Source organism: Macaca fascicularis, chromosome 20 (genome assembly GCF_037993035.2).
Source record: "Macaca fascicularis isolate 582-1 chromosome 20, T2T-MFA8v1.1".
Lineage (NCBI taxonomy): Eukaryota > Metazoa > Chordata > Mammalia > Primates > Cercopithecidae > Macaca > Macaca fascicularis.
In genome coordinates, this window is record NC_088394.1 from 18,352,866 (window position 1) to 18,376,258 (window position 23,393).

The window sequence follows — 23,393 nt, forward strand, 5'->3', positions numbered from 1 at the left end:
CACACAGGGTACTACTTCATTAATCAGATTCATAAATCCAATCATGTAAATATTACATTGGCTAAGTTAAAGAAAATGAGACATGAAGATTCCAGCTTTTTTTATTTTTTCCCATTTTACACAAAGTAGAATAATACAGGATTAAAACTGCAAAAGTAGTTAATCAGTAGAACATGTATACACAAAAAAAATCCAGATAGGAAGACAGGCTTATTTACAATGAAAGTAAGGTAAAATTAAGGTAGTTTTCTTATGAAATATTTAAAAAAAAAAAAAATATGCTACAATGGGCACCACTGTTTACAGCAATATTAAAGAGGAAAAAACACTTATTTAATAGGGACAGATATACCACAAGGTACAACATCAGTGCAATAAATTCACAAAACTATATTACAGCTAATCAGTTTAAGAATTGTTCCCAAGTCAGTCACATTTTTTGGACCTCAGAAGTTCATTCCTACAGATTTCAACTACTCTAAATTTCTAGCTACCAACAAGTTAAGAATGATAAGAAGAAGCTTTCCAAGGAGTTACGAAATCTTTGTAGACCACAGGCCAACTATCATCACCTCAAGTCTGCTCTCACCAACAGCCCTTGTATTTTTCAGGGAGAAATCTCTAGGAAAAAAAGTCAGACACCAGTGTAGTCACTATCTCCCATGTCAAACCTAGGGGACTAAAATGGCCAGTATTACCATAAAATGAGAATTTTAAGGTTTACCTTAAAAGGCTTATTCTGGTCTCAAAAATTAGATAAGATTATCTTCTACTGAAATGAATCTTAACTAAACATATTAGACTGCTGTCCTTTTGCTGGTCTTAAGAGTAAAAATCATAGACATGAGTCTTAACCTACTGTATATTATAGCTAAAGTCAGCTGAAAATCTGAAATTAAAAGTATGCTAGAAATCCTAAATGTAATCTTGTGAAGTCTGCTATTCAAAAGCCCTTAAGGATTTACTAACTTCGAGTCTAAGTGCAAGGGGACAAAAGCTTAAGCCTGTCAGACATTCCTTTTTTTGGACAAAAAGATCAAAGCTTCCTACAAATTGCTAAGCTTTGCAGAAGGGAGAAGCCTACACGTACTAGCACATGGAATCAGTTTCATTTTATTTCATGGGGACTCTTCTCCCACCGGAAAGAAACAGAATGAGGAATGAATCTTAATTGGTCTCTTCATCAGAAGTGGTAAACTTGGTCTCTATATTCATGAAGTCAGACAGTTTTCTAAGCAGACTGTGGAAGCAGACAGAACCAGCTTCCTGTAGACACAGACCACTACATGGTATCTAAGCTAAAGCAAAGATGAACAATTATCCAGATTCACTTGAACTGTACTAAAGGGCAAGGTTCACCACTACAAAAGGAAGTTGTCTAAAAGCAAGAATTCAATTAACACTGGGTAAGAAAAATCAAAAACAAATTATACACACTAATGAGTTGTCCATGAAGCCAACTGCTAAGAATGCACTCAACTATATGCAACATGAAGACACTGCACAAAGCCTTACTTGGGGAGTCTGAATTTCTACCAACTAAGTGCAGAGTGAGGGAGAGCAAAGAGCTACTTCCGTAACATTTTAGTATCCAGATAGTACAGCAGAAACCGTTCCCGGAGCAATGGGTGCACCACTAATCACCCTGATTAAAGCAGATGAATCATTCATTTTTCTTTTCTTTTTGTTTGAGAAGTTTGTTTATCTCCCTCTTGGCCATTCCAATGTACTTCGAAATGATTCCATGCTGGTTTAGTCCAGGAAGCAACAGCAAGGAAGTCACTTAAAATAAATTTAAAAAAAGCAACATTAAGGAGGCAGCAATTAACTTGCTAAAGGTTATTATTATTATTTTTTGAGACAAATGGCTGATCTCAGCTCACTGCAACCTCCACCTCCCAGGTTCAAGCAATTCTCCTGCCTCAGCTACCCAAGTAGCCAGGATTACAGGCATGCGCCACCACGCCCGACTAATTTTGTGTTTTTAGTAGAGATGGGGTTTCTCCATGTTGGTCAGGCTGGTCTCAAACTCCCGATCTCAGGTGATCCGCCCGCCTCAGCCTCCCAAAGTTCTAGGATTATAGGCATGAGCCACCGTGCACAGCGACAACTCTCACTCTTGTTGCCCAGGCTGGAGTGCAGTGGCACAATCTCCGCTCACTGCAACCTCCACCTCCCGGGTTCAAGAGATTCTCCTGCCTCACCCCGCCAAGTAGAGTAGCTGGGATTATAGGCGCCTGCCACCACACCCGGCTAATTTTTGTATTTTTAGTACACACGTGATTTTGCAATGTTGGCCAGGCGGTCTCCAACTCCTGACCTCAGGTGATCTGGGGTGTGTGTGTGTGTGTGTGTGTTGCTGGGGGTGTGTGTGTGTGTGTGTGTGTGTTGCTGGGGGTGTGTGTGTGTGTGTGTTGCTGGGTGTGTGTGTGTGTGTGTGTGTGTGTGTGTGTGTGTGTGTGTGTGTGTGTGGTGCAGTGGTGTGATCTCAGCTCACTGCAACCTCCGCCTCCTGGGTTCAGGTGATTCTCATGCCTCCGCCTCCCAAGTAGCTGGGACTACAGGTGTGCACCACCACATCTGACTAATTTTTGTATTTTTAGTAGAGACAGGATTTCCCCATATTGGCCAGTCTGGTCTCAAACTCCTGGCCTCAAGTGATCCACCCACCTCAGCCTCCCAAAATGCTGGGATTACAGGCTGAGCCACCGTGCCCAGCCAATTATTACATTTTAAAGAAGGTAGGTTCCCAGATTATTAAACTCTATAATGGGAGGAAATAACATGAAACCAATTCCTTCCACTGGGCTGTATCCCCAGAAACTTCTGCTCTCATCCCCTCTTCCACCTCAGAAAATAATCATTGCGGCCGGGCGCGGTGGCTCAAGCCTGTAATCCCAGCACTTTGGGAGGCCGAGACGGGCGGATCACAAGGTCAGGAGATCGAGACCATCCTGGCTAACACGGTGAAACCCCGTCTCTACTAAAAAATACAAAAACCTAGCCGGGCGAGGTGGCGGGTGTCCGTAGTCCCAGCTACTCGGGAGGCTGAGGCAGGAGAATGGCGTGAACCCGGGAGGCGGAGCTTGCAGTGAGCTGAGATCCGGCCACTGCACTCCAGTCTGGGCGACAAAGCGAGACTCTGTCTCAAAAAAAAAAAAAAAAAAAAAAAAAAAAGAAAATAATCATTGCTTATTACTTTCTACTTTAGTTTGTGCATTACTTTCTACCTTAGTTGTTGCATTGTTTTCACTATCTATGAGACCATAATCATCTTTCTATATTCCCACAGTTCCTTTTCGGTGTCTAAAACTTAGGAAGTTGTTTATTGACGAAGTTACAGTTCAATTTCACTGGCCAGGATGTGCCTGTAGTTTTTCCTCAAAGACTTACCTATCAGGTAGGTGAGAAGCAGGTTGTGGACTTGTTGTCCCACCCAAGCAACCGCAGCAAGAGAAACGATCATGGTCATGAAGTACTAGCAATGAAAACAACAAGAATTTAATATCAAAACTTCATTATGACACCATAAATATATGTAATTTTTATTTGTCAATTAAAGAAGAGTGTGTTTCAAAGTTCAGGAAATCATTTAGCTTTTATTATCACTTTTCTTTAAAAATTCTTAGATTTAAAAACCTATTCCATTGGATCTACTTTATAGAATTTGGGTATGTTGCTTCCTAGAATTACTGCAATTCTATATGTAAATATTTTATGATATAAATTATACGATCTTTTCAGTTAATAACGTCATAGAGCAGCCTCACAACGTGAAGCTGACAGATGAGAGAACAGATGAACAGATGTTTTCCTTTTTTTTTTGAGACAGTCTCATTCTGTCACAAAGGCTGGAGTGCAGTGGTGCAAACAGCTCACTCCCCAAACACAAGCTCACTGCAGCCTCAACCTCCTGGGCTCAAGTGATCCTCAGCCTACCGTGTAGCTGGGATTATAGGCATGAGCCACGGTGCCAGGCCTATACAGATGCTTTCTAAGCATATGTCTTTTACTATTATTTCAGTAAGAAAAATGAAACAGAAGAATTTTGTTTTACTAGAATAAAAAATTAAATGCAAAAATATGATTTTTAACTTTAAAATGATTCAGTCTAATTAATACAAGTAAACAGTTATGAATGTACTTAGGAATTAACCAATGAATAAACTTCAAATAACTATTAAAACAAAAGGCAAATTGACTCAAATCTTAACATTTTACTGTACTTAAGTCAAAGCAAAAAAAGTACCATCTTAGGTTTTTCTTCCTTTAGCGTGAAGAGGCGTTTCCACCAACCCACAGCTCTGCGTCGAGTTTTTACTAGATTGCTGCAAATTTCATGGAATCTTTGCTGTTGTTCAGTGGTCCTAGAAAAAGAAATTTGCCTTTTGCTATAAACAAATTGCTACAGTTGACCAAAACACACCACCCTATTCAATTTAAGAGCTATCTTCTAAAGAAAATCCAAATAAAAACAATGTCTCACCATTATCTTACGTAGGTGAAACAGTCCTTCCATCATTAAGACACCTTTTATAGCACAGGAGTAAGTTTTTACGTAAACTGTTTAAGAGCGTATGAGAGCAAGAGTGTGTGTGTGTAATAAAGAAATGATCATCTATGGCTCTGAAGCCACATTTATTTAATGGTAGTAAAAGACTCATGACTTCTATGGGCCATAGAGAAATCAGTATAAATTTGATTTTGCTATTCCTAAATATTCTTTAGATCCTAATAAATTCTGCACTATACCTATCAGAATCCCACCAAACAGCTGTATTTGAACACTCTTTAGTAAGATACTAACTACTAGCATTTACCACATAACACCCCCAACTGGGCTTCATACATTTGATGACAAGGCAGCAATAAACAGCTCAAATCTAAATTCTTCTTCATAAATTTAGTCCTAGGGGAGGGAAAATATAATCAACAAACAACACAGCAGTAAAAATCCAACAAGAGACCCTCCAAGAAAACCTTTTATGTATATAGTTTTTCTTGGTTCTGATTTTTATTTTTTTGAATTGCCTTTGCACTGTCTTCGCTACACAGCTATAATGGCTGCTATTATTGCCCTGTGCTGAGCTGAGGGATGTGTTGCCTTTTCTTCTCTAGCCCTCATCTCTGTAAAACTGCAGTGATAGATAAAGTAGAAAATTTCTGCTGAGCCCTGGAACTTCTTTTTCACAATGAGGCGTGATTTCTTGCCCATGGTCAAGGCTAGACTGTGGCTATGCAAAAGAGTGTTCTTTCTTCCTTGTAAGATCAAAAAATAAACAAAATCTGCTCTATCAATAACTGAGTCACACCATGAAACGATCAGTGGTTATTTCCGCAAACTTTCCTCTAGGAGTTATAAATTAGCAGACTGGAATGTCATCTGGCTAATAAGGCCAAGGTCAGTGATTTATTTCCTTTGCTAACTCTGTTACATTGCACATTCAGAAACTTGCCCAAAAGAGCCAACAACATTGATTCATTACTGCAAGTGAAAAACAATTCGAAGGATAGTTCCTAACACTAATCCATTCTGCTGTTGGGGGAAACACCTTTAAATATTGTCAATTATATCATAATTTAAGCAACCTTTGAATTTGTTCTTAAAGATCCATAAGATACACATCTCAAATTCTTATGTTTACAGAATTATTTTGCAGTTTGCTATCCTCTGAGATACAAACGACCAAAGGCACAAGTAGAATACTAACCAAATAAAATAAACAGACAAGGATAGAATAGTAGCTGAGAAGAAAATATCTATTCCAACATCTATTTTGGCTGATTATTTGAATCAAAATTCAACATGCTAGAGGAAGTTAAAATACCTTTAATATGATCCTTATCCACTTAACTGTATCTGAGGAGTTCATAAGCAACCATTTAAAGAATGGTATAAATAGGCCAGGCATGGTGGCTCATGCCTGTAATCCCAGCACTTTGGGAGGCCAAGGCAAGCGGATCACGAGGTCAGGAGATCGAGACCATCCTGGCTAACACGGTGAAACCCCGTGTCTACTAAAAATACAAAAAAAAAAAAAAAAATTAGCCGGGTGAGGTGTCGGGCGCCTGTAGTCCCGGCTACTCCGGAGGCTGAGGCAGGAGTATGGCGTGAACCCGAGAGGTGGAGCTTGCAGTGAGCCGAGACTGTGCCACTGCACTCCAGCCTGGCGACAGAGCGAGACTCCATCTCAAAAAAAAAAAAAAAAAAAAATGCTATAAATAAAATCAGCAACCCATGTGTATACAGCTTGAACCTCTTCGGAAACACCTGGTATTCACTTTGTTAACTGCCATTCCACTGCCTCAGTGTCTCAGTATCTCAGCCTTAACACAAGATCAATCTTAAAAGTCAAAATATTTCAGAGTACTTAACAGTGCCTGCCACAGTAGACATTTAATAAATAATTGCTAAATGAATGTGAATGAAAATCTGCCAGTTTCCTTTTCTGCATTCATTCAAAAATAATTTGTGAAGTTATTATACTATGTTAAATATCAATGGAAATGCAAATATGTGTATGTACAGCTACCATAAAAGAACTATGGAGTATAGAAAATTCATAGTTTATATTCAAATCAGTTATGACATTCTTTACATAAAAGCAATATATCTAATGCTTAGGTGTCTGATGGTTAGACAATTATCTCTGCTTATTTACAGCATACTAATCACAGCCACCAAGTTCAGTAACTACACAGAAATGAGACTGCCAAATCATTATGCTACCTACCATTTATTGGAGCCAAAAATTCTAGGCGCTAGAATGGGAACAAGGTAGTCAGCCAAGCACAAAAACATAACAAAACAGGAAACGCCGGACAGAACAGATGGATCTAGATAGTAGATAATCCTGTTAAAAAAATTAATAAAGGTTAGAAAAACATAGTCATTATCATTCCTAACTAAACATGTCTAACTATTCACTGAACCCACTGCTTCTCAGAGATATTTGCTATCTTTCCTCTATTTTTCTCACAAGTGGCTTTCCAGAGGCTTTGTGACATGCTGATATCATAGCTGCAGTGGTTAAGTAAATATCAATGGACAAAAGCTCTTTGGAGTTCTCAGTATTTTTTAAGAGATTAGGGGAGTGGGGGTAGGGGAGGGATAGCATTAGGAGAAATACCTAATGTTGATGACGGGTTGATGGTTGCAGCAAACCACCATGGCTCGTCTATATATACCTATGTAACAAACCTGCACATTCTACACATGTATCCCAGAACTGGAAGTCTGATGATAATAATAATAAAAGAGTTTAAGAGTCTGGAGGACAAAAAGTTTGCGAGTCACTGATTCACTCAAGTGCTTTAGGTTACAAAGTTTACCTAAGTACTACAAATTCTGGAAACTAGAAGTGCTTATGAGAAACACATTCTTTATGGGTTCTTTATGGGTTATATATTACAGAAGAGACTTAAGACACCCCCACAAATGGAAGCTATATATTAAAAAGCCTTTATTAATAAGAAGCACAACCCATAGTAATCTAATAGCTCACTTACAGAAACACCAAAGAAACCACACCCATGATGGCAGGTGGAAACCAGGCTCTTTCCCATCGGAGGACTTTATCAGCCATCAGCATCACTTCTCCCCATCCTTGCAGCTGTTCTTCCAGACTCGCGGTCTCTGCAGCCTAAATACCACCGACATTTAAAGTGATCATTTTACCACTCTCAACATTTTTGTGGTTCATAGACTTCAATTATTTTAAAGCTCCAAATACAAAAAATAACCTCTTAACCAAATTGCCAACTTTAAACAAGTTGGTTTCTGAAAAATTGCAATTTCAAAGATGAAAACCCAATGGGGTTTTTCTTTTTGTTTGTTTTTTGAGACAGAGTCTCACTCTGTCACCCAGGCTGGAGTGCAGTGGGGAGATCTCGGCTCACTGCAGCCTCCGCCTCCCGGATTCAAGTGATTCTCCTACCTCAGCCTCCTGAGTAGTTGGGACTACAGGCGCACACCACCACACCTGGCTAATTTTTTGTAGAGATGGGATTTCACCATGTTGGCCAGGCTGGTCTCGAACTCTCGACCTCAAATGATCCACTCACCTCGGGCTCCCAAAGTGCTGGGATTACAGGTATGAGTCACCCGGCCCGGCCTAAATGTCCTTTTAATGGTCACTTTTCTAGTCCAAGCACTGGGCTACTTTATATATATGATGTAACTTAATCCTTATAGACAGCCACAAGGTAGGGATAATTAGACTCATTTTGCAATTAAAGTGAGCTCAAAATGGTTTACTTTCTCAAAGTCATACAGGGAATCATGTGGCAGTGTCCAGAGTATTAATAAAATGAAATAACTTTATTTCAGATGGTTAGAATTGATCCGTCGTTTTTGTCATCTTATTGATTTAAACCCTTCTAAATCCATTAGGAAAGACTTTCTCTGAACAGCATTCAATTTCTAAAATAGCTCTTTGTGTAATGGAATCACTCAGATGTTGACATTCATTGCACAATTAAGGAAAACTACTTTCGCCAAATTAAAGTGGCATTTTAGGGTCAATATATCTCCTCAATACAGTGTTTCTTACCACTTAGGATGTCATTTTGATTATACTTCAAATTTCTCTGTGACTCTGAACAGCCGAAAGTGGACCTCCAGGATGAGCTAATGTAGCAAAAGCGCTTAAAGCTGGTTTTGGTAAAGGAAGAAAAAATTAGAATAAGAAACCCAAGTGTCTCTATGTTATCAGGCTGGGTGCAGTGGCTCACACCTGTAATCTCAGCACTTGGTGGGGGTGTAGGGGTCGCTTGAGCCCAGCCTGGGCTGAGACTTTGTCTCTTTGTAAAAGTCATTCACTAGAAATCATGCAAATGACAGAACAAGGCACTTAATCTTAACAAAGACGCTTGCTATCTGTGCCACGCTGAGTACTCATGTGATCTCAATATTTCTGACTTTATATTCCATGCTTAATACTAGTGAAAGAAGAGACTACTATGTGTGGGCACTCTGCTGAGCATTTATATTTATACTTCAATTAATCTTCCCAACAACTCTTTAAAAAGGTGTTATTACTGTCCCCATTTTACCAAGGGGGAAACACACATAGGTTAACCGATTTGCATCCAAGAAATCCACGACCAAAGGCTTTGCTTTCCTTAGATTACATTGCTCTGCTGGAAAGTGAGTTGGGAAGCAGGAGCTCTAGCTCAGGATTTGTCATTTCAACACGGCTTGAGCAACTTCTTTGTGCTGCAATTAATCCTCTTAAAAGGATCCATGCTGGGAACTAACTATGCTAGAAGGAGTGTGTGTTTAAAGGAACAAAGCATGCATTTCTAAAAGCAAATATAAAATCACGCACAATCAAAACTGCCCTGAAGTCACGTCATTGGCCAGCATCTGGGCTCTTGGAAGTTCAAAAGCCCCTAGGTAAATTCTTTGGTTCCGTTTTTCGTTGCTGGTATGTGACCTGCAGTCACCAGGGAAGGGTAACAAGATATTTCTCTTGGTTTTTTTTTTTTTTTGCCTACATGGTGCACTTAAATTCACAACAAATAAAAATTTGTCCGCCTATAAATTCACAACAAATAAAAATTTGTCCATCTCACTGCAGTTCCTTCGGATCCCTGCTTATTACTCTAAAGCTGTTTCCAGTAGTCCTGTGACCCCACCCCCGCCAGATTTCCAAATTCCAGACAAACGCCAAGACATCCCATTGTCTGTTCAGCTGAACCCCACTCCGGGTTCCCCACGGTGAGCTCGCAGCCTCCCTGTAGTTGTAAGTTGTACCAGCTCTAACAGAAATTCTCGGCAGTAGCCCTTTGACCCTCCACTGTTGCCCAAGTTTTAGGGGGAAAAGAAGGCAGGCACATCCAGGTTAAGATGAAAGACGGGGAAAGCCGAATACGGCTGGGGCCTGGGCCCCGAAAGCGCTGGACAGGCACCAGGAGGCCTTCTGCCCCCACCCGCACCCCAGGCTAGTGTCGCAGCCCCTCTGCCTCCCACTTCCTCCTTCTACTCGCGGTGAGGAATCACGCGCCCTCCTCGCCCCGTCGCGCACCGTCCCCAGGAAAGGTAAGGGGTCGACACCCAGGAGTTACCCAAGAAGCCCGAGGGCCAGGCATCGTCGCCTGCCCCGGGAGAGAAGGGCCGGGCCCGCGGCGGGTGACAGGGACGAGGCCGCGGTGTTTGAACCCACGGACGTCTGGAGGCCTCGCTCGGCTCCCGGGGGACAGGAGGCCAGGACTCACCAGCAAGTTGGTGCTGCGATTATCTCCCTCCGCCATCGTCTCCGGGATGCCGTCTCTGTGACCGCAGGGTACCTTCCAGTGAGACCTCCAACCAAGACCCGCACGGCGACCACAGCGCGAGGGAACGCCCCGCAGGCTGCTTATATCGGTCGGCCGCCCTTCCCGACAGCCCCCGCGACCCTCGCTCCTCATTGGACAGACAGAGCTCACGCCTCAAGGAAACCAGACCAACCGAAGCTCAGCGCATGGCTTGAAATCGGGGTCAAAGGAGACAGAGGCCGCGCCGGGCCGAGGGGGAGGGGACACGGAGTGCCCAATCAGCGCCCAGGGATTGCGCGACGCCCCGCCCAGGGCTGTAGGAAGCGGTTCAACGGCCGCTGCAGGGGGCGCGGTCCCTCAGTGGTTCCCCCGCGGTCCCTCAGTGGTTCCCCCGCTCTGGCTGCTGCGGTGTCTTTGGGCCGCTCTTTGTCCGGCTCTCGCAGCCGAGGAGTCTCACTGGAAAATGGGCTACTCGGAGAGCGATGCTGCGCCGCCTGAGGTGGAGGGCGGAGACGCCGGGCTGCGACACTTTATCTCTTCCTGGCCCCGAGGCGGCTGGGATCCGTTCCACCTCCGGCCCGGTGCCCTAAGCAGGCGCCTGAGCCGTTTAGCCCCGATTTGCGACCCGTGAGGTTTTGAGGACAAGTGAAAAGAGTTCTTTGTGTGGATTTTGCTGCAGTGTTTCTCTCCTACCCAGTAGGAATAAGGCCTGAGCTTGGGAGGAAAAACCCAGGCCTGGTTTGAGAGCGTGTGAAAATGCACCGCCTTCTAAGGGGCTTTATTATACGTGGATGTTTAACTTACTTAAACTGCAAGCCCCCTCTCCAAAAGGATTCTTTTTTTGTTTCTTTGTTTTTTGAGACGAAAGAGTCTCGCTCCGTTGCCCAGGCTGAAGTGCAGTAGCGCGATCTCTGCTCACTGCAACCTGCATCTCCCGGGTTCAAGTGATCCTCGCGTGTCAGCTTCCCGAGTAGCTGGAATTACAGGCGCCCGCCACCACGCCCGGCTAATTTTTGCATTTTAATAGAGACAGGGTTTCACGATTTGGGCCAGGCTACTCTGGACCTCCTGACCTCAAGAGATCCGCCCACCTCGGCCTCCCAAAGTGCTGGGATTACAGGCGTGAGCTACTGCGCCCGGTCAAAAGGATAGTTCTTGACACGACCTTTCTTCCATTAGAGGTCATGGTAAGGAAAGATGTAAACCCTCTCACAAGCAACGGAATTCCTAGGCAGTTTAGGAACTGTGTTGAGGCACTTCTACATCTTTTCTATCCAGGATTTCAAATGCAGTAACAAAGTGCTTTGATTTTTTTTTTGTTTGTTCTGAGACAGAGCCTCGCTCTGTTGCCCAGGCTGTAGTGCAACAGCCACCGCGACCGGCCGATTTTTCATCTTTTGATACAAACAGAATCATGCCAAATGTCCTAATCAAATGTTTGTTTTAGGTGAATTAACTAGAGTTTTAACTTCCAACCGTTTATCCTTTTATACAGGTTTTAACTCCAATCTCTTACGGTCATCTGTATTCGGCCATTGAATTTAAATTTATTTTTTGATGTTCCTTAAGTAACCACCAGGTTCTTAAATATTCAAGGAAGTCGTAAATGTGAGAGTGTTTAGCTGCAGACCGCATACTGCCCCGGAGAGCGGGGCGAGGGCAGGCGCATTGTGAATTTCATGGAAGGGTGTCAATTTGCTGTAGGTCTTTCAAGGTGAAGGGGGAGTGAAGTATCTGGATCAGGGAGAAGCACTTGAAAAAGTCTTTGCAAGGAAGGCCGACTGTTCAATAAAGTGCCACTTTGGAATGTTGGGGTAAAGAAGTTGTATAGGCAAGATACAGCCAGATGACAGAGACGCTATTTGGAGAGTTTTTAAAGGTATGGAGTCTGAAGAGCAGGTTCTTCTCCATGTACTTAAAAAACAAAAGACAAAAGGGGAGGCATGGGAGATCCCTTGAGCCCAGGAGATTGAGCTGCAGTGAGCTATGATTGCACCTACTACACTCAAGCTTGGGCGACAGAGCAAAAAACCTTTAAAAAAAAAAAAAGACAAAAAGATCGAGGCAATCAGCAGCCACACAGTGAACATGTTGAGCACTGGGTGTGTGATCTTGCTAGACCCACAGTAATAGCCACTTCCAAAGGAGAGGCTATGGGGTTATTAGGGTTTAAAGTGACATTTCTACTTTTGGGAAATCAGCTTTTGCTGCAGAATGCTTCTCGTTTTCACCCAAGTTTTCCATGCACAACTTAAGACTTGTTAACACCAGCTTGTGAAATGAAGGTAGGTGAAAAAAACAGAAGCAACTCAAGCAGCAGTTTCTCCACTTAGTATTTTTTGTTACTTAACAATGTATTCCCATACCTATTTCTAAATGCACAGCCCTGCTATACGGTCTCTCACTAAATTTCCGATTTGTCGAATTATTAAAAAACACCCACCCTTAACGTAGTTTTCTTTAGAGCTTTTTGTCCTACAGAGACAGGATGTGATCTTTTGAAATGCGCCAGATGACTAAGCAGTTAACACAAATCCTAACATCATCTAGCAGCAACAAATGCAATCTCCAAGATATAAAGCCAAGCTGGACATTTTCTATTTTTTTTCAGAGGTGTCACACTCCAAGGAATGCGCCTATCTGTCAATAATGATCTATGGGAATTTTGTTTTTAAATACTGCCAAAATTAAGCTTTATAAATTGGGCCCTAATACAAAGAATTTACATTGATATCATTGAAGTAAAATTTCTACTGCTTTTCAAAAATACAACAGAAGTTTGAGAGTAAAATAACTACTTTTTTGAGAATTTAGGGGTCTTTTTTGAGGTATTAGTGCTATTCAGAAAAAAAAAGGCTAGGTTTGGCTCGGCTCAGTGGTTGAGGCTTGTAATCCCAGCACTTTGGGAGGCTGAAGTGGGAGGGTAACTTGAGCCCAGGAGTTCAATATCAGCCTGGGCAACATAGGGAGACCCTGTCGTTTTGTTTTTTCAAGCTACCCAGGTTCCAAAAGGTTCCAAGTTTTCCAAAATCTATTTTGACCAATAAATTCAGAACTTAAATGATGTATCTTTTGAGACTGAACCTTTATTTTCTGAAAAACAGGTATTTCATACAATCTTTGCCATGTTAATGCAAATATGCACAAATTAGGCATGTATTTTTGTTTTCCAAAAGATGCATTATGAACATTTTCAGGAAGCTGGTGTGATTTATTCAACTTTAAAATACAATCACAAAATTATATCCATCAGGAGGCATTACAACCTTTTGTACAGAGAAGCCACTATTTATACATTGTTACTAGGACAAGGAAGATTCAGTTCAACTCAACTTGCTCTTAGAATAAGGGTAAAAAGTAAATTAACAAGTAAGTGAAGTATGATGTTGTTGCCACTGACATTACAGGTGGAAAGATAAGGGAAATTTAAACCAGAAAAATGACACAATAAAGAGCTGAAACTTTGTCAAGAAAAGAAAAAGATATTAGCCTGTTTTCAAAGAAAAACATTCTAAAAGTCGGCAATTCAGAACACAGAATTCTAAGTTTACCATCTTCAAAAATCTACTAAATTGTATGACACTTTACATTAGCACAGCAAACATCTTTTTCTAAGTCTAGCCAAGTTCCCATAGAAAGCAGAGTACCCTAAGTAGGTCATGTTTTACAACCCTTGAACTTATAAAGCTTTTCTCATTGAGTTAGTTTTGCCCTTCTGTAAATAAGGATGGTGATACTGTTAACCAGGTCTAAAAAGCAGGAAGTGCAACAAACCCTTAGGGTTTCATTATACAGTGAATTTTCCCCTCCCCAACGTTTGGAAAAATTTGGGACACTTGCTAGTTCTTCCCTGTGGGAGGAATCTAAGACTACCCAAATATTGAAAACAAAATCTACCTTTAACCCTTGCATCAGTAATTCTACCTCCTTGGCTTATGGGGAGGAAAGTCCTAGTTTTAAATTGCTGGCATTTTACAAGCTCAACAAAATATAAAATTGAACACTGGTTTTCATACTCTACTTTTATGTAAAACAAAGATGCTTAAATGTGCTAATAGTAAAGCATTCACTGATATTTGATGTATCTGAATAGGACTAACAGGCTAATTGTAGGTGCTTTCATATGAAAATAATTGGGAGAAAAGAAGAACCAGCTCCTTTGATTTTAGTACTGCCAAAACAAGTAAGCCCCCAGAGTTAATTACAAAAATGTGGAGGAAAATAGGCCAGGAAGACTTTTCAATTTAAAGTACTGCCTATAATACCCCAGATTAAAAAGGACCTAAGATTGCACATCAAGTCTAATATTTGGCTGTACTTGCATTGCCCTGCTCGGCATTTTTAAAAATGGCTCTTTCCTTAAATTTCACACGTCAGAACAACCACAATTAAAGAAACAAAAAACAATGCAGATAACACCAAACATTGGACAGTATTAAGAAAACTACTTACTAAGCTTACAGGCAAGGGTTAAGGGCAGAAGTGATGGAAGTTTTTCTCTGTATTACAAACCCTCACCCTAAACCTGGGGTTTGGGCTCTAAAAAAGTAATGTAGGGAAGCAGATCAAGAGCCTGATTATCAGTTCTCACATGGAAGTCTCAACAGATTTCAAAAGCAACTCACCACAAGTGTCAAACACAAAAGAATCTTAATCATCATCTAGCAAACTACACTAAGAACTCAATGACCAAAAATAATCAATCAACTTCAAGACACACCAAAGCAACAGTAAAAGAGAAATAACTACACAAGCTAAGCCTCCACAGCTCTGTAGAGAAATCAACTAAAAATTAGGCAATTCTAGTAAATTAAAGACAACAAAAAACTTAAGATTGAACTTCAATTTCCAAGGGTACTCTGAAGAGGTTGTTTGTAGGTTATTCTGTACCCCCTGATTCTTAAAGACAGTGGGGAAGAGGGGGAGGGGACAGAGGAATGGAGGGAAAGGGGGAGGCAGGAGAGAGAGAAAAATAGGAGAGGGTCCCTGGTTTTCCACAGGTATTTTGTGTTATCAAAAATGTATGACTTCATAATGACAGCACTCTAACTTTTCTCAGTCTAACTGCTGAGGTCTCTTAAAAAGTTCAAATGGCAAGTCACCTTGTAGAATGAATTAACAGAGGAAGCCAAACGATACAGACCAGGGTCTTGGTCCAGAGTGCAGTAAGGAGCAGGCTTTTGAAGTCATCTATTACATCTGCCTTACAACCAAACCCACTGTGTATGCCACATTATTCTTGGAGGGACCACTTTAAAACAAAAGTGATAGATAATTTACCAGAGGCACATGCTTTTGAAGTAAAACTGTTTTTTGTTTTTGCTTGAGTAAGGTGCCAGGTACCTCTGAAGCCTGAAAACACAGGCAATAAAATTCACCTGTTTATCTTCTTTACCAAAGAGAGAGCAATTTCTGAATGCTATCTATAGTGCTAAACTAATGTGAACTGATTTTATCACTGCGATAAAAGTTTTTCCTTATGATGACAATAAAGAATGTTGCTGAAAGACTTTAATCTTGAGAGAGCAGAGGTAATGTGATGAATGTAATTTGCTCCCAGAGCCTCTAGAAAATAAAGCAGCATGCAAAATACAATATGGCATTATTATTCCAGCTAGGTTGTTTTGTGAAAATAAGGTTCCAAATGAATGAAGAAAACAAAATTTGATGCGCTAGGTTCCTTAACTTGCTATTGGACACATGGGTATTTCAAAAAATCCACCCTGCCTACAATACTTGCTAAAGTATCAAGAAAGCACTGATACTAAAACACGTTCTTTCATGGGTACTTAAAGATTATCGATTAATGTGGCAATCAGAATACAGAAAAGGCCCAGAGCTATGTGGAATTTTTTCCTTAATACCTCTCAAGTTTGTCTGTGAAGACTGGCAACTAAAAAGTGACCACTGTCCTAATCTCTAAAATGCAGGGAAAATGTACTCAGACAAGATTATTTTTATTTATTTATTTTTGTCACAGAGTCTCATTCTGTCGCCCAGACTGAAGTGCAGTGGCACAATCTTGGCTCACTGCAAGCTCCGCCTCCTGGGTTCACGCCATTCTCCTGCCTCAGCCTCCCAAGTAGCTGGGACTACAGGCGCCCACCACCACGCCTGGCTAATTTTTTTGTATTTTTAGTAGAGACAGGGTTTCACCGTGTTAGCCAGGATGGTTTCAATCTCCTAACCTCGTGATCCTCCCACCTCGGCCTCCCAAAGTGCTGGGATTACAGGCATGAGCCACTGTGCCCAGCCAACAATTAAGATTTTAATTGTGTTCTCTTTTGTGTTGATACTTGATTTTAAGAACCCTATTCTAGTCTGGGTTTTTATTTTGGATCAGCAATTTAGCTTACACAGTCAGTACTGAAATGCAACGCTAAATTTAAGGAAACCTTGATCATGAATTCACTATAATATATTACTGAATGACAAGCTATTAAAATTGTGCAAAAAGTAAAGCACTTCACAGACTAATAACTGAACTTAATAAAAGATGTTGGTGGATCTCATTTTCACTGTTTCATGTACATGTCCTAAAATGCCAAGTAAACTAAAGAACTTTTAATTTACCAAGTGTAAATTAAAAGCATCAAATGAAAAAATGAATTTAAAAAAATTTCAGTCTACCTCCACCAGAACATCACTTTATTGTTAATCTATCATCGACAATGTAAAACTCTAATAGATACTCTATCCTGGTTTTTAAAAAGGTAAAAGATTACACTGGATTAGCTACTTTCTATGAAAGAAACTACAGCTATCACAGAAGAGGGAAAATTTGAATGACCTCCAAAAAAAATGCACACTATAAGCAAAAGGGAGCATACATTAAATCAAATGTCTGTTAGATTCATTACTTTTGAATGCACAGTGACAATTCTGGAAACTGTACATGATAGAATCACAGAAATGACTTAAACAACCAGAATTACATTTTGTGTGTGATCATCAGACCTTTAAACAATCCTTGAATTTTCCATGTTATCAGAAGTTGTTAACAGCATCGTGACGAAAGTATATGAAATATAAGGATTGAAATAAAAGTGAATTTGAAAGATGGCTAATCTACTAGATTAGGTAAAGGGGGAATGGGTAAGTGGTGGGGAGGAGTAGGAAACGATGGGGTGGTTTTTTTCCCTTCATTTCAGAAGTTCTTCCACTGTAGTGTATCTGTTACATAGCTCTCCATTTTCAGTCCATTTCTGAAATTCATATCGCATAGCCTTTAGCCTTTTTGTACTTACTGGTCAATCCAACCAGTACTGTTGCCAAGCAACAAGTGTTACACAAGAATCTGAATGCATCAAATCTTCCTTGGCTGTGATTTCTTCGCGACCCCAGTTTTCTCTGTTTCTGAGCGGGGTTTGTTTTTTTCCTGGATTGTACACACAGGGTCAGGTGGAATGGAGTTCCAAATCACTCTGTGCTCCGCGGCATCCCGATTTCTTTCTGCAGCTAACCTCCTGACACGTTTGCTGCTGTTCTGTGGCAGAAAGACAATCTCCGTGTTCAGGCGGTGAGCTTGCTTTCCTTCACCCTTGACCCTGGGGTTGCAGGCCATGGTGTTGGGCGTATCCCTGAGTGCAGCTGTCCTGCAGGATTCACTTCCTAGTGCACCGAGATTTCCTAGGTTTCCTCAGAGTAAGCCCCCAGTTGCATCACCACCGACTGTGGTGTGGCTTTGGATGCCTGAGGCTGAGTTGATTCTGGTGGATGTCTGACCTCGCTTAACCAGACTCATCTACTGACTTGCCATTCACACCCAGGCTGTCCAACCTTCATACAGCTGAGCCAAGTTATCTAGATTAGTTGCTTCCTTAATGACATAGTCAACCTGTAAAAATAGGCAGGATAGTATGTAAAGTCATTTAAAGCTTTTCAATTGTCTGCTGAATTATAATCAGCAGACAAATTATACCAAAAGTTACGTGCAAAGGATTCCCTATACTTACCCTGCTCCTGTAAGCCCCTGAATTTTCATATAAAATTTAATAACTACCAGAATAAAAAGCACAATAGCCAAGTATACTTTAAAAAGAGAGCTAAGACAGTTACAAAGATATGAAAAGCACACAATCCATTAACCTACCAGAATGTTTATGAAGTAAAAATATCCCTCAGAACATCTTTCATGATTTTTGACAAACTTGACAAAACGGTTTCTTAAAAAAAAAAAAAAAAGGGCTGGGCGCGGTGGCTCACACCTGTAATCCCAGCACTTTGAGAGGCCGAGGAGGGCGGATCACAAGGTCAGGAGATCGAGACCACCCTGGCAAACACGGTGAAACCCCATCTCTATTAAAAATACAAAAAATTAGCCGGGCGTGGTGGCGGGCGCCTATAGTCGCAGCTACTCGGCAGGCTGAGGCAGGAGAATGGCGTGAACCCGGGAGGTGGAGCTTGCAGTGAGCCGAGATTGCGCCACTGCACTCTAGCCTGGGCAACAGAGCGAGACTCCGTCTCAAAAAAAAAAAAAAAAAAAAGGCCGGGCGCGGTGGCTCAAGCCTGTAATCCCAGCACTTTGGGAGGCCGAGACGGGCGGATCACGAGGTCAGGAGATCGAGACCATCCTGGCTAACACAATGAAACCCCGTCTCCACTAAAAATACAAAAAAATTAGCCGGGCGTGGTGGCGGCGCCTGTAGTCCCAGCTACTCGGGAGGCTGAGGCAGGAGAATGGCGGGAACCCGGGAGGCGGAGCTTGCAGTGAGCCGAGATCGCACCACTGCACTCCAGCCTGGGCGACAGAGACTCCGCCTCAAAAAAAAAAAAAATCCTTGCCCAAGAAGAGTTTAAGTCTAGGTCCTATACAAGAACGTAACAGTGTTTTTAAAAAAAAAAAAAAAAATTCCTTGCTGATGTTAAAATTGAATTACAGATGCCAAACCATCAAACAAGATACTCAGTCTCTTAATTTTTATCCCACAGGAAAAAAATGTACATTTATAATGAAGACAACAAGAGGATACCTCTCTTGACCATATGATCTAACTTATCACCACCAAAGATGGCACAAATTGACATATGTCTCTTGATGTAAAATACTGAGAAAGAAACATCACCAATGTTGTATTCCTTCCAAAAAAATCTTGAATGAATTATGAGGAAAATATCAGACAAATATAAACAGAGGCACATTCTGTAAACCAGCTAATCTAGACAAACCAAAAATATCAAGGGAAGGGAAGAGGGAAAGGCTCAGGAACTGTTCTAGATATTAAAGCAGATCAAGAAGTAGGACAAGGATAGACAGTCCCTGACTCACAGTGGGTCCAAATGACTTTTTTTTTTTTTTTTACTTCACCATGGGTTTATCAGGGTATTAAATGCATTTTAGACTTATGATGGATTTATTGGGATGTCACTCCATCATAAGGGGAGGACCATCTATCTACATGCAAAATGCATGATGATCCTTGACTAGATCCTGAAGGTGGGGGAAAGAGGGGGTTCAGAGAGGAGGAATAAGCAATAAAGAATATTTTGAGATAATTGGAGAAATCTGAATGTGGATTGAATGTTAGATAATAGTATTACATCAATGTTAAGTTTCCTGAGTTGACAATTACATAGTAGTTACAGTATTATAGTATTTTGTTCAAGAGACACATAGTGAAGTTTAGGCATGAAGTGTTAAGATGTCTGCAAAGAACCCTCAAATTGTTCAGAAAAACTGTGTGTGCACACACACACAGAACAATGAAACATGGGAAATTGTTAACTGGTGAGTCTAGGTAAAACGTTTATGGGCCTTCCTACAACTTTTCTGTAGCTTTATTCTCAAATTTATATATTCAATATTAGTAACACTGATGAAAACATTTCAGAGTAATGACTTCAGACAAATGTCCCAATACCCAAAGATGCTTTACAAATACAGGTTGAGTATCCCTTATCCAAAATGCTCGGGACCTGTAGTTTTAGATTTTGGATTCTTTGAGATTTTGGAATATATGCATGCATACAATAAGGAACTTGGGGGTGGGATGCAAGTCTATACACGGAATCCACTTATGCCTTATTATTCACATAGCCTGAAGGTAATTTTACACATTTTCAGTAATTTTGTGCATGAAACAGGTTCTGATTAGATTTGCACTACTGGGATCCATCACAAGGTCAGGCATGGAATTTTCCACTTATGGCATCATGTCAACACTCAAAATGTTTCAGATTGGGAGCATCTGATTTTCTAATTAGGGATGCTCCACTCATACTACACCTGCAACCCAAAGCATCCTTGGCATTGCATTTGAAACCTTCAACAGTTTTCTTTAAATGGAAACTAATTGTAGTCCGGTGGAGGAGGATCAGACTTATATTTGGGTTAAAACAGGGCTAGGGGAAAGGAAAGTGCTCACAAGGAAGGGTCAGAGCAAAATGGTGACTACTGGACAACGCCAGAGCTGTGTTACTCAAAATCTTCTGAATCCTGAAAACACATTTAAGTTCCTTGATGAACCACTAAGGAAATCGATGAGAGGCATCTTTATACCTCTACTTTTCCAGCAGCATTAAAATGTGTAGCCCAAGTTTAAAACACAGTCACCTGTTCAGCAACTGACATCCTCCTATTCGGATCAACATCTCGGCCCTCTAACTTGGCTTTCACTCTCTTCCACACACTCACTGCATAGGAGTTTCTCTCTTGCACCGCTATGAAGCAACAAAAACATACGTAAGTCAAACCGTCATTTTATATAAAAATTTAAGGCATCTTTATTCTAACTAATTACCTTTCCCAGTTTTAGGGTCTCTGACTGCCTTTTTAGGACTACAAGCAACACTCTTGCCAGTTCCTGGAACGGTGCTTGGTGGAGTATCAGCTGATGTGGCAAGATTTTTCTGGATCAGCTTCCTAGCATTCTGTGACATGACATCAGGCTGAGTCTTCTGGCCAGTGTTACTCCGGACTGCTACAGAGAAAAAGTTGGTGGCTCAATTTACATGTAAACAAAACACGGAGGGGGCAGGGTGGAGCAAGCACGGGATAGGTGGTAGTGTATTTTAATACCCCAAATTAAATAATCAACTATAAATCCTTATCCTTTGACACAGCAATTGTATTCCTAAAAATATAGCCTAAAACCAGTCAGACGTTCAGGTATGAATTTGTACAATTACGTTTACTAGGTTTGGGGCATCAAAAACCATAAATATCAGCTGGGCATGGTGGCTCACGCCTGTAATCCCAGCACTTTGGGAGGCCGAGGTGGGCGGATCAGTTGAGTTCAGAAGTTTGAGACCAGCCTACCCAACATGGCAAAATCCTGTCTCTATAAAAATACAAAAATTAGCGGGGCATGGTGGCAGGTTCCTGTAATTCTAGCTACTTGGGAGGCTGAGGCAGGAGAATCTCCTGAACCCAGAAGGCGGAAGTTGCAGCGAGCTGAGATTGCGCCACTGCACTCCAACCTGGGCGACAGAGTGAGACTCATCTCAAAACAAAAACAAAAAACAAACAAAAAACAATAAAAATAAATAAAATAAAAATAAATTGGCCATTAAGTCATTTTTTAAAAGATTATTTAATGACTGAAAAATTATTAACTGGAAAAAGGCAACAACAATTGCACTTGCATAATCATCCCAATGTGTTCGTGTAGGTGTGCATATGCACAGTGAAGTAAATCAACAAATGCAGAGTGGTTTTTGCCTCTATTTGGAATGAAACTACAAATTTTTCAGTTGTATTAAGTATTTTCCTAAGTTTCTCTAACAGATACATATTTTAAAATCATAAAAAAATTTTTAGCCAAGTAGCAGGCACCTGTAATCCAAGCTATTCAGGAAGCTGAGGCAGGAGAATCGCTTAAAACTGGGGGGTGGAGGTTGCAGAGAGCCACAATTGTGCCACTGCACTCCAGCCTGGGCCACAGTGAGTTTTGAGACTCCGTCTTTTTTAAAAAAAAAAAAAATTTTTTTTTAAAGAAAACTACTCAAATGCAAAGCATTTTTAGTGTCTCACAAGTTGTTTCATTTTTTTGAGACAGAGTCTTGTTCTGTCACCCAGGCTGGAGTATAGTGACGTGATCTAGGCTCACTGCAACCTCTGCTTCCCAGGTTCAAACAATTCTCCTGTCTCAGCCTCCTGAGTAGCTGGGACTGCAAGCATCTGGCACCACACCCAGCTAATTTTTTTTGTATTTTTAGCAGAGACAAGGTTTCATCATGTTGGTCAGGTTGGTCTTGAACACCTGATCTTAGGTGATCCACCTGCCTCAGCCTCCCAAAGTGCTGGGATAAGAGGTGTGAGCCACCTCGCCCAGCCTTTTTTTTTTTAATAGCTGTTTGTTTATTTATTTTTAAAGAGACAGGGTCTTGAACTCCTGGCCTTAGGCAATCCTCCCACCTTGGCCTTCAAGTAGCTGGGGGGATTATAGGTGTGAGCCATCATGCCTGGCTCACATGAGTATTTTTAAGGATAAGCTACAATCTGTTCAGTTTAAGATTATAGAATGACAGGCCTTCAGTGTTTAATATTAGACAGCTATGTATAATTAAACATCTTAGCATCTATGTGTAACATTATTAAGAGATCAAGACTCAGGACTCTTCTCCTACCTGCAGCAAAGGATGGCTGATAAGTAGCAGATGACGTTGGACTCGAACATTCATTTGTTGCATCGGTGACTAAGGGTGATGCAAAACTCACTAAATTATTATAGATACTGAAATACAAAATAAAATGGCTTATTTATGAAATGTTTTACCTGATAACTACTTATAAAAATATGAGCAAAACTGAAAAATTAAATCAAGAGATAAACTTACTATACCATTAGTTTTGTACTTATGTTTTATAAATTTTGACCAGAAGGCATTCTTACCTCTGACTTTGTGTTTTCAGTTCTTTCAAGGTGGGAGTGATTTCCTGGAGCATTTCAACATGTTCTTGACTTCGAACCTGACCCATAGCCTGGACTAATGTAAACAGAACTGTTTGAATGTTGTCTTGCCATGATTTATATTCACCCAAAAACTGCCTAACACTGTTCTCATAGGGAACATCTTCACCATCCGCCAGAGCAGCTTCTTCATCCTAGAATTGATAATGATTAAGAAAAATAGTTTTAGTATCAGTAATTACTCTCAAGACAGTCATCTAGTGATTAAGAAGTAGCAAGTGTTTC

At 40.9% G+C, this 23,393-nt stretch overlaps 2 protein-coding genes across 6 annotated transcripts in view; both read right to left on the bottom strand.

The window, feature by feature from the left end:
* Window positions 1-85: 85 nt before the first annotated feature.
* Window positions 86-10,336, bottom strand: ARL6IP1 (ARL6 interacting reticulophagy regulator 1). 2 transcript variants are annotated; one of them, XM_065537657.2, is made up of 7 exons: window positions 10,219-10,336; window positions 8,553-8,653; window positions 7,510-7,643; window positions 6,735-6,854; window positions 4,250-4,367; window positions 3,394-3,478; window positions 86-1,782 (listed from the first exon to the last, which is right to left on the bottom strand). In XM_065537657.2, the coding sequence occupies exons 3-7, from the start codon at window positions 7,590-7,592 to the stop codon at window positions 1,664-1,666; spliced, it is 525 nt and encodes a 174-aa protein (XP_065393729.1). In that variant the 5' UTR covers window positions 7,593-7,643; window positions 8,553-8,653; window positions 10,219-10,336; the 3' UTR covers window positions 86-1,663. The 2 variants fall into 2 exon arrangements, with proteins under 2 accessions (XP_065393729.1, XP_005591403.3); XM_005591346.5 differs by lacking the exon at window positions 8,553-8,653.
* A 2,987-nt stretch (window positions 10,337-13,323) lies between these two features.
* The window catches only part of SMG1 (SMG1 nonsense mediated mRNA decay associated PI3K related kinase), a 113,674-nt gene continuing 103,604 nt past the window's right edge, over window positions 13,324-23,393 (bottom strand). For 3 of the 4 annotated variants that reach the window (XM_005591347.4, XM_065537655.1, XM_065537656.1), the window contains 5 exons: window positions 23,091-23,302; window positions 22,825-22,931; window positions 20,997-21,176; window positions 20,810-20,916; window positions 13,324-18,094 (listed from right to left, as the gene is read on the bottom strand). In XM_005591347.4, coding sequence (XP_005591404.3) covers window positions 18,017-18,094; window positions 20,810-20,916; window positions 20,997-21,176; window positions 22,825-22,931; window positions 23,091-23,302 — 684 coding nt within the window. In that variant the 3' untranslated portion in view covers window positions 13,324-18,016. The remainder of the gene's footprint in view (window positions 18,095-20,809; window positions 20,917-20,996; window positions 21,177-22,824; window positions 22,932-23,090; window positions 23,303-23,393) is intronic. The other variant, XM_065537654.1, reaches the window with a different exon arrangement.